At 34.3% G+C, this 11576-nt stretch overlaps 1 protein-coding gene across 2 annotated transcripts; it reads right to left on the bottom strand.

Annotated features, from left to right (window-relative positions):
- Positions 1-235: 235 nt before the first annotated feature.
- prtfdc1b (phosphoribosyl transferase domain containing 1b) lies at positions 236-11510 on the bottom strand. Of its 2 annotated transcripts, none has more exons than XM_052611070.1 (9): positions 11367-11510; positions 9341-9447; positions 7825-8008; positions 6822-6887; positions 5648-5665; positions 4246-4328; positions 4069-4115; positions 2771-2847; positions 236-807 (listed from the first exon to the last, which is right to left on the bottom strand). In XM_052611070.1, the coding sequence occupies exons 1-9, from the start codon at positions 11508-11510 to the stop codon at positions 760-762; spliced, it is 774 nt and encodes a 257-aa protein (XP_052467030.1). In that variant the 3' UTR covers positions 236-759. The 2 variants fall into 2 exon arrangements, with proteins under 2 accessions (XP_052467030.1, XP_052467039.1); XM_052611079.1 differs by lacking the exon at positions 11367-11510 and adding an exon at positions 9633-9792.
- Between the last annotated feature and the right edge of the window lie 66 nt (positions 11511-11576).

The raw sequence follows: 11576 nt of genomic DNA, 5'->3' as shown, positions 1-11576 counted from the left end.
TCTGACAGAAACACACACATAATTCAGACGAGCAGGGCAGAGAAACAATGAGCAACAGACGCAGTTATATAACACAAACCCAGGCAAACTCTGCTCCACTTCATCCATTGTGTGTGTGTGTGTGTGTGTGTGTGTGTCGTCTTCTGAAGTAACCGTACCACAGCAAATAAGCCACAACCAAACAAGCAGGCTTTCATCTCTATTGTTAAATACGGAATTAAAAAAAATGACACAATTGACAAATACACATGCATAAAATTTTAATGCTGTTACATGGAAATTTTATAAAATGTTTAAACAGCCACATAAATGTAAACTTCCACAAAAGTTGGCCAACAATTGCTTAAGCTGTAGTTCACTTATTATAGCTTCTGCTGGTGAATTACTGAAAGTGAAGTATTTATAATTAACAGTAGAAGTAAACAGCTCTCCATTATTGAATGGAAGACGATTCATATTTGCATTGTAATGACAGCCTTTTATAAAATGAGACACACTTAGTCTTAAACGGACAGTTCACTCGCCCTCATGCATAACCCTTCCAAACCAATGAGACATTTGTTCAACTATCCCTTTAATGACTAAATAGCATACTAACACATATGTATTAGAGAGACAGTAGTATGTTATCGATGAGCTATTTGTGCTTCCTTCTGTGTGCACAGGGAACATGTGGTATTCAGTCAGTTGTAACCAGGTCCTTCACAGATCTCCACAGACACATCTTCAGATCCTCATGTCCGGGTGAGATCATCCTCTTCAGATCTTGTATTTCTGTTTCCCTCGTTCACTGATCACACAGATGTGCTGTGAGAACGAGAGAAGGATCACAGGAAGACATTCAATAGAACCCCAAACACATCACAAGTGCAGTCATGTACAAAGATGAAATCAGAAATCCATTGACAAAGATGTCAGCAGATTCCAAGCAGATCTCTCGAGTGAAAGAAGCCTCCGAAAATGACTGATTCAGACTCAGAGCACTTGTTTCTTCAGACATCAATTCTGTGTCACACACGATTGTTATTTGAAAATGTTAACTTGAACTGAAGAGACCTGATTGGCCGACTCATACACACTCAGTCAATGGATGGAGGATCTGACAGGAGAGGTCAACAGAAAATACACTAAAAAAAAACTGAGGGCATCGAAATCTTTACATGCCTATAATATGTCCTATATTATATATTTAAAAAAAAAAAAAAAAACGTTGTAAAACAGTCTAAAAAATTAATTAGAACTGAACTTTATCTGTGTAGATATGATAGTTCAGAGATTTCAAACTTTTTTTGTTAACTGAACCCCTTATATTTCAAAGACCCCCCCCCCCCCCCCCCCAGTAATATTTAGATTATTTAACACACAAGTTGTCAATTGATGGTCAAATCAAATGAAGTTAAACAAATATAATATTTATATTAATAAAATATTACTCTTTTTACCAAGTTGTTATTTTGGTCATTTTTATTTTAAATGTTTTTTGCATTTTTATGATTTAATTACATTATCTTTTAAAAAGTTTGGCGACTGTAAAATTATTATTATCTTTTTTTTTATTCAGCAAGGACAGATCAAGTTGATCAAAATTAACATATACATACATATCTATATATATCTATATATACATATATCTATATATATATATATATATATCTATATATATATCTATCTATCTATATATATATCTATCTATCTATATATATATCTATCTATCTATCTATATATCTTTCTATATCTATCTATCTATATCTATATATCTATCTATCTATCTATCTATCTATCTATCTATCTATCTATATATATATATAAAATTTATTATAATGTGGTTTTTAGATATATGTGGGGCCTATTTTTTATGCATTTTTGTCCATTTTATTTCATGCATTTTGGTTAAAGAAATGAATACTTTTATTTAGCGACGACGCATTAATTTGTGGCAACAATGACTTCCATTTCTACAAAAGAATCAGTTTTAATTAAAAGCTGTTCTTCTGAACTTTCTGTTTATCAGAGAATCCTGAAAAATACACCACGTTTTTCACACAAAAATATAGTGTAAAAAATACGCGCAACAGTTTTCAACATTGATAATAATAAAAGAAAAATGTTTGTTGAGCAGCAAATCATCATATCAGAATGATTTCTGAAGGATCATGTGACACTGAAGACAGCTGCGCATCACAGGAATAAATGACAGTTTCAAATAAACCATTATTTTACACTGTAATAACACTTCACAATGTGACGGTTTGATTGGCTTTTTTCTGCTCAAGGATGCACCGTGCCTGCACACATCATGTCTGTGTAGGCAGCTCACTAGACTTCAGAACGGTGCTACTGTCGTGTCTATGATTTATGCATGTGAGAGATTGTTGGATAATTGAGTTGAACAGCCCAGGGCGTTCTCTGAAGTGGGTGTCATTTTTCACAACAGCTCACTTGCCCCTAGCAAGCGGCCCTCCAAATGGAGACGAATGGACAACTGTGCAGCTGCCGAGTGACTAGCTCTTCCCTAATTCTCCCAATGCTAATGTTGTCTGTCATGTCACGCTTCGGCTAGACATTACAGGCTCGGGTCAGATATACGTCACTGCAGCTCTAGCAAACATCATCTACGCTTCACAGAGAAGTTCTGCATGATCTCACAGCAGTTGTGTCCTCGGGGGATATTCTCACATCAAGCTTTTAAAATGCTCTTTGACAGAAGTGGAAAGCTACATTTGAGGATGTCAATTTGAGTCAGTGCAACAGTTAACAATGCTGATCTTACGTTGAGATCTCTGAAGTATTCGTTGTAATCCAAGGCATAGCCGACCACAAAGCGATTAGGGATCTCAAATCCAACATCTGGAACAAATATCACACATGAATCAAATGGAAATGTTAATACTAATATTTTATGAGAAACAAAAATCAGGCAAGAGAGCTCTTAACCCTAAAAAGCCTGCCATGAAATATTAGTCCAACAAAATCTTCTATTTTATTTTAATGGAACAGTATATTGAACCAGCTTTAAAATATATATATATACATATATATATATATATACATATATATATATATATACATATATATATATATATATATATATATATATATATATATATATATATATATATATATATATATATATATATATATATATATATTTGATACACTAGGCTTGTATGGCTCGTGTAGTATCATATAGTTATAATATTGAGCTCATATTCAAAGAGGAAAACCCCTCCGTTTTATACAGAGCTTGATTCAGAAATATACAATTTGGTGCAAACATTTCTAAGATGAATTCCAATGAGATCTTATAAAATTATAGCCAAGTCTTAACATAAAATGCATATAAATATCAGTTGTTGCTCTGCGTCTCCCAGTAATATCTCTCTTATTAAGATAATTAAAAGCTTATATTTATGTTCAGATCTCTTTTTATTGATGCAAAACATGCAATGCAATTTAGATACTGCCTGATGGATCATATTTTTTCTAAAAACTGAAGGTTTATCTTGAAATATGTCTACAGTATATAAGATATTCTTACATTTACTTCATACAAATCAGTAAAGATTTCTCAGCAAACACAACCTTAAGGTGGACATTTTTACAATTATACTACAATGCCTTTTACTTGCTCTAAGACTAAACTATTAATCAGAAGAAAGAGATTGTGTACAGGTTTTCAAGCAGTTTGATCATATTCTTCATTTAGACGACTGTGTATAAAATATTATACAGTAGGGTTAAACGTATATTAGGCCACTCTTTATTTTAATGTCCAAATCTCATTATTAACTACAACTTTTGCCTCAATAAGTTGATCATTTCCTGCTTATTTATAATTCGTAAGGTGGTTTTTAAGGTTAGGTATGGGGTAGAGTTAAGGGATCTAAAATATGGTCATGCAGAATAAGACATTAATATGTGCTTTATAATTACCAATAAACAAACGATATGTTACTAATTAAGCAACTTAATAGTGAAAACCGGTCTTCAGAATAAAGTGTTCCCATATATTATATTTCCATTATTATTGAGAGATATTTGGATGTAGTATATGTAATCATGACTTACAGTCTGGCAGATATCCTGTCCCACTGGGCACCCGCTTCACCAGCAAACTGAGACAGGTACAAAACAAGGCCCAGATAACACTCAACATGTGCAAGTCTTTATCAGAAATCTCCACATCTCAGACCACACACACACACACACACACACACACACACTGGTCTATCAGTCTGGACTCACCCAGCTACTTTGATCATCTTAGGGCCGAAGGCTTGGACGTGATCCAGCAGAGTCTTCATGGTCTTTCCAGTGTCCACGATGGCCTGAGGGAAGAAGGACACTGAGATGAAGCCCACATGACAGGATCCAAGTCGTCTTGGCATTGTGTGAAATCATCACATCCCAGAGAGACCAAATAAACACTGTTATGTTTTCAACCATAAAAAAAAACAAGTTTAATTCATTTATATAATTGCAAAACGTATCATGTTATTTTATTCAGGTCAAAAGTTTGGGCTTAGCAAGCTTTTTTTTAACGTTTTTGAAACATTAAAAATTATCTTTTGTCTCTGTAATGCTGCATTTATTTTGTTCAAAAATACAGAAAAAATTAATGATATTTCCCAGTTATTTACTATTATATTATCATTGTTGAAAAAATTGTGCTGCTTAATATTTAATGTCACAATTTTCCAGGATTCTTTGATGAATCCAAAGGTCAAAAGAGTAGCATTTATTTTGGAAAAATATCCTTTGTAACATTGTAAGAGCCTTTACTGCAGTTTTGATTGATTTTAATGCATTGTTGTTGAATATAGGTACAGTGTTATATGTGACACTGTCTCTAGGGGATATTTGTAGCAATAACCAAAATACATAGTATGGGTCAAAATGATCGATTTTTCTTTCATGCCAAAAAAACGGAATATTAAGTCTGATCAATGTTCCATGAAAATATTTTGTAAATTTCCTACCATAAATATATCCAAACTTAATTTTGATTAGTAATATGCATTGCTAAGAACTTAATTTGGACAACTTTAAAGATGATTTCCTCAATATTTTGATTTTTTTGCAACATCAGATTCCAGATATTCAAATAGTTATATCTCGGCTAAATATTTTTCTATCCTAACTAACCATACATCAATGGAAAGATGATTTATTCAGAGATGAATCTCAATGAAATCTCAAATGTACCCTTATGAATGGTTTTGTGGTCCCGGGTCACATATTATAGAACTTTTACACATACAAATATAATATACTTAATATAGTCCCTTATTTTTAGAGAAACTTTAATATTTTACATTTGCACTTTTGTAGATGCATCAGACTGTTAACAAAGAAAAATAAAATGTATTAAGCTAACTTATTATTTAACAACAAATCAAAGCTCAATGTAGGGAATGTATGGCATTATTAAAAGTTTGCAAAAAGGACAATAATCTGCTTCTAAGCGACGTGGAATGAATGCAGCTTGAATAAATCGAGCCACAAAATGGTACATGATTGACTGAACTGTTCAAGCTTATTGAGAGAGCGAGGCAGTAAGCGGAAGAGTAAAGCATCTGAAAGACATTTGTTTATCTGGAAGGATATTAAAAGTATTAAAGTTTATCCAGACAGACAGCAGACGTACCTCCACAATCAGGACGTTCTTCAGGACATGGAAAGAAACACAAAAAAGATGAGACACTGAACGCTCAGGAGAGATCAACATCGCAATATTCACAATATACTAACATTAAAATAACTCTCATAAGTCAAACAACAACTCAAATTGTGCTTAAATATATTGACTAAAACTTCTTTTGGGGTAAAGTGTTTCCTGTTTTCATTATATTTACCCGTGAGCTAGACAGGAGGAAAACAAACAAAACAAAACCACACAGATATTGTGTAGAGAATCTATTTATTATTGTGTGTAGACCACCAAACAAACAGAAAAAAAACTGCTTTATTTCCCAGTTAAGAACCGAGAGAATTCATATTCAGGAGAAGATAAAAAGACAAAAGGTTTTTTACTGAAGAACTGTGTGTGTATCCCAATCCTGACCTCTGCTGGGACATCCCATAACCCCAGCAACACAGCTGACCGATCAATTTACCATCACAGACTCTCACACATATTCAGAAGCACCGCACTTAACCAGGAACTGAAGAAGGTTCAAATCCATTATAATTAGAGTTAATAAAGAAATTTAAGAATTAAGGAAACATTAAATTAAATTAATGCAATTATTTAGACAAAACAGTATAATTATTATAAAATGGTTTTAATGAAGGGAAATTTCTAAAATGGCATGATAACATGTGAAAGAATACAGAAAAAGAAAATGAGATGCATATTTTAATTAGTCATCACAACAACTTTTTTTTATTTGTTTTGCTTCGTTACTGTCTCTTGATAATAGTGTTGAAGTCAAATAAAAATAGTTGATGGATATGTCTACAGAAATGATATGAATGGAATGCTATGGTGTGTGTGTATTTGTTTGTGTCCCTGTGTGTGTCTTTTGCATGTCTTGCTTGCGAACCTTTGACCTGTAAAACGGTGTATTGCACAGAAACAGACGAGTCAACTTTAAGCATTTACCTTTCAAAAAACGTTCCAAGAACACAAGAGAGAAAAATGACATTCTCTCACAGTGCTCCTAAATAACGATTTATGACTAGTTAATTTAAATGCAATTTAAAAACATGTCCAGGTCACATTTCTCCACAAAGTCCAAAAGTATTATTATTATTATTATTTTTGTTGCATATTGACATTATATGGCCAGGTTTCATGTGAAGGCTGAGGATATCTTTACCTTTCCACTCAGCACAGACAGGTTCTCTGCTCCTTCTATGTGAAGATCTTGAGTTGAATGGTCATTCTGGAGTGAAATAAAGTATTATATTTCACGGTTTCATTGTAAGGGGAAAATACAAAGGAAAAAATGAGATTAAGTACATATTTACTTGAACCAATACGTCTGGAAAGACTTACTGTCTACTACAAATGAGCCCAGATATTAGTTCAAGCTTGTATCAAAACTATTATTATCATCACATTATTAAGTGGATGCTTCCAGACAGAGTGACTTAGATTATATGGAAATCAACCGACTTCACAAACTCTGAAGCTGAGATGAGACACAGAGCATGACAAACATACAGTCACGACGCCCTCTGGTGACTAAAACCATGAAATACAGACAACAACAACAACAGCAGCAGCTGCAGTTCATTGATCAGAACAACTCCACTGAAACTGACATAAAGCCACTTAGTGAATTTAACTTTTTTTCTCCTAGCTATGATTTTGTATACATTTTACTTATATATACAGTATGTTTATATATTATATAGGCTACTATTTTACTCTAGGCCTTTGCAGACACTTTAGTGACTTATTATTCCTTTTGAACTTGCTATTAATCAAAGGAACTTAAAAAAACGGAATCATCAGTTTCCTCAAAAATATAAAGCCGCCCATCTGGTTATAAACACTGATAATAATCAGAAATGTTTCTCAATCAGGTTTGGTTGCATGTCTGGCTGCATTTTACATGCAGGAAAGCCAAAACTTGTTATGATCATGAAAGAATGCAGAGCAAATCACAAACAAAGTGGCATTTGTAAAAAAAAAAAAAAGTGTGTACGAGTGTGAAAGAAACTTGTGATGCATCACATGATCGAAGCGGTTTCATGCTGTTTTAGCATTTAAGGAAAATCAGTTTCAATTTGCTCTGCATTCTGATTCTGAGGAAAATGGATAAAAGACATCTATGGGACAAAGTCTCAGAAACGCTAAACTCCAGGCGTGCTCACCAGGTAGCTCTTGAGCCGGATGAAGTCCACCCTCATGGGAAGGGTCTTGTTGGAGTGTCGGCACAGGACTTTGATGCAGTCCACCAGGTCAGCGCAGAACTGATAACCTCCCTTCAGCACACACAGCACCACGATGTCATGATCGCCAAGATCATCCATGATGTTTCTGGCCAGTCTCTCTGTCCTGGAAAAAAAAACAATGACAGCACATCACAGTCTAAGAGTTCATTTATCATACGGAATTGTTCAAAAAGAAAAAAAAAAAAAATCTACATGCTTCATTGTCATTACTGCTCATATAGTCCTTATTTGAACCATGCCTGATACTAATAGGAATTTTCCATCAAAAAATGACAAAAATATTATTTTAGAACACACAGGTGCCATTATGATTATTAAGATAATAAACTCTTTAAAATAAGGTTCATTAGTTAACTACTAAAGTTAACATGAAGAATACTTCTACAGCATTTATTCATCTTAGTTAACGTTAATTTCAACATTTATTAAAATCAAAAGATGTACTTGTTAACATTAGTCAATGCACTGTGAATTAACATGAACTAACAATGAGCGACTGTATTTTCATTTAAATAACATTAATCAATACTGTAACAAAAATGTTGTTTGTTCACGTTAGTTAATACATTAACTAAGGGAACCTTATTGTAAAGTTGTAGAGATTTCATCTAACTGTCCAGAACAAAGACATTATTCCAACAGAACCTTCTGGCACAAATAAAGATTACAATGGGAAAAAAATCCTCATGATAAAGTGTGTGCAATCGAGACTAAAAACGACAAGTTAACAAACAAACGCTTATCCAAAGTCAGCAATAATTGTGGTGTAATTACAAAAAGGAATCCACATGCAAATTAATTCTGATTTACCTTTCAAAATGAAAGGCAACTAATTGCATCGCTCACATAATCAATTTCTTACAAAATTGTAAGAAAAATTTTGCTTGCATAAAAATAAAAAGATGTTAACCTCCAAACTACTTGACAAGATCCATTACGAAACATTGATTTCAGTATAAATCAGGCACTATGCTGTAAATGACTGTAGCTTTAAATATTTAAAATAAAAAAGACAATCCTTACAAATTCAAATGCATTGCTGAAATGTTTACAAAAATATAATATGAACATACAGCACAAAATAAAGCTGATTTTGTTTGATTACGTCTTTATTTGATTTTTACTACATTTCTGTCATATGTACATTGACTGACAGTCATCACTGATAAGCTACTACTAAATATATGTAGAAACTTACATTTTCTGTAAAGCTGCTTTGCGATTATTTGAATTGTGAAAAGCGCTATACAAATAAACTTGAATTGAATTAAAATAATATTAAAATTCATTTTTTCATTTGCAGTGGGGTCCAAAAGTCTGAGATCTAAAATCTGACTTAAGACTGCACTAGCAGAATGGTTTGATCGGTGTGCACGGTGGTCGGTGGTCGTCACCAGAAGGAGGTTAGATGACTCTTTCATTTCATTCGCAGTACCTGTCCATGATGACTCCGTGTGGGATGTAGACGCAGTCCAGGTCCTCGCAGTAATGCTCGGGTGAGGTGAACAGGGCGAGCGGGTAACCGGGCCAGTCATCCGGGATCTGCAAAGCACAGCTGAGATGAGACATACATGCATTTTTTTTTTCTTCACGTGTTGCAAAGTTGCAACTCCGTGTTGGCTACTTTTACAGTGTGGACAAAGTTTACAATGAAGCACAATCCTCCAGCTTTGGTTTCACACTAACTTCATCTGCGATGCTTTTAATTTATTTGCAAGCGCACAAACCACAATCCCTTTATCCGTGTCCGTTTGTTTGCGCTCCCGTCCTGCCATGTTGGATTCTTTCAGCTCGTTGAATGAATCGAACTCTTCTCGCGTCCACTTCGGTAGTGCTGCTGATGACGACACTCGCCATGACGTCATCGGGCGCGCACACAATGGGTGTCACCGCTGGCGGGGCTTGGCGCATCGGTATGTGGGTGCAAGTGAGAAAGTTTGGGTTCAATCCCCGGCACTTGTTTATTACACGTGTAGCTGAAGTTATTTCCTAAATTAATAAAATTGTAAATAATGCATGTTTGATGTATATGCTGTTTGTTGTAATGTAGATTGTTGTGTTTCTGTTTTGGTTTGAAATTGCAAGTTTATTTGTATAGCGCTTTTTACGATAAAAACCATTGCAAAGCAACTTTAACATTCAAATATTTAGTAGCAATAAACGTATTTAGAAATTTTTTTCCCCCACAACAACACCTCCGAGGTTAGTTTCTCAAATGTTTGGTTTCAATGAGGTTTTATGTTCCTAAATAAAGTAAATTTAAACAATAAAGTAAATTTCGGTTTATTTAAGCTGTATACAAAACATTAAAGTGTCATTTGTTAAGTTATATTCCCTTTCCATTTTTTTGGTGTTGGTGAAATGCCAGTCTCAAATAAGTGTCAAAATGTGCTGAAAAACAAAACTGCAGTACTAAGCATGTACTAGATTCGCATTAATAATATATGACTTCTGTTTCTTTTATTCTGAGCCAGTGATATTTTCTATGAAGAGATTGTTTAGTGTCTAATAAGCTGTTTTCCTCAAGGGGATCACTTACTCCTCCTGGCAATAAATGATTTCAGGTTTTACTGTCCTTGTAGGGATGTCTTTTGATGGCCCATAAGAAAATCCAGAACAGATTTGGAGAAATGTAGCATTGCATCACTTGCTCACCAATGGATCCTCTGCAGTGAATGGGTGCCGTCAGAATCAGAGTCCAAACAGCTGATAAAAGCATCACAGCACTCGAGTCTACATCAAAACCACTGAATTGTTTGTTTAGAGCTGTTTTTAGAATGCCTTCGCTTGTAAACAGTGATTGAAATGTGCATATTTCTCTCCTGATTCAGACAAGATGACAATATCATGGATCGAGCAATGATTTGAGAACTGAGCTGAATAATGACACTTATGTGATGTGCCTTGCAGCTAAAATTGAATTTGTTTAATAACTGATGAATATATAAGACATTAACATTGTTATTTTTTTCTTGTGAAGCTGCTTTGAAATAATCTGTGTTGTATAAAGCGCTATGCAGCAGACAACATAAAATGCCACATAAACATCTTAATGCACATAACAGATAAGAAAAATAGAGAATAAATAATAAGGCTCATATAAGGCCGTTTGTACTTTTTACTTTAATATTGTACTGTAAATGTATCACATGACTTTTTCTGCTCATCCTGCATATTGATGACCATCAGCAGCAATGGCAGTGAATACAAAAACACAATAAGGGCTTAAAGCAATTATAATAATTTAGAAAAACGACATGATACCATGTACATTTCTATTATAAACTGTAAAGAAACTAATAAGAACACGTTTTTGCTGTCCATTTTTAGATATTTTTTTACAGTGCAGGTTTAATGTTTCCCTTTTAATGTAAAAATGTAATGAATTTTTAATATTACGAGATTATGGAGGAGAAGAATGGACAAGGATTGCTTCATATGCCCATGAGCTCATGCCGTACCAGCATCCCTTGTGTCTCTTCACTCCACCCAAGTGCACAAGACTGACAGCAGCGATGGCCATTCACGAGTCTCCAGTACAGTAACGAGGGAAAGATGCTTTTGGAAACAATCAGCCCCCCGCCAGCTCCGACTCCGAGCAGCATTCGTTACTGGTGAGAGCAGCGAGCGCCACAGGAACCACCGCAGAAACGATGCGCTAGATATTCGCC

Source organism: Carassius gibelio, chromosome A2, assembly GCF_023724105.1.
Source record: "Carassius gibelio isolate Cgi1373 ecotype wild population from Czech Republic chromosome A2, carGib1.2-hapl.c, whole genome shotgun sequence".
Lineage (NCBI taxonomy): Eukaryota > Metazoa > Chordata > Actinopteri > Cypriniformes > Cyprinidae > Carassius > Carassius gibelio.
Note: the sequence above shows the minus strand (reverse complement) of the source record. Positions and strands in the feature narration are given on the sequence as shown.

Excerpts from the sequence above, each read along its gene's own strand:
- prtfdc1b (XM_052611070.1), bottom strand. The coding sequence starts at position 11,510 with ATGCTGCTCGGAGTCGGAGCTGGCGGGGGGCTGATTGTTTCCAAAAGC. Across the intron at positions 9,448-11,366 it reads AAGAGACACAAGGGATGCTG|ATCCCGGATGACTGGCCCGG; the intron begins GTACGGCATGAG and ends TGTGCTTTGCAG. Across the intron at positions 4,116-4,245 it reads AAGATGATCAAAGTAGCTGG|TTTGCTGGTGAAGCGGGTGC; the intron begins GTGAGTCCAGAC and ends TACCTGTCTCAG.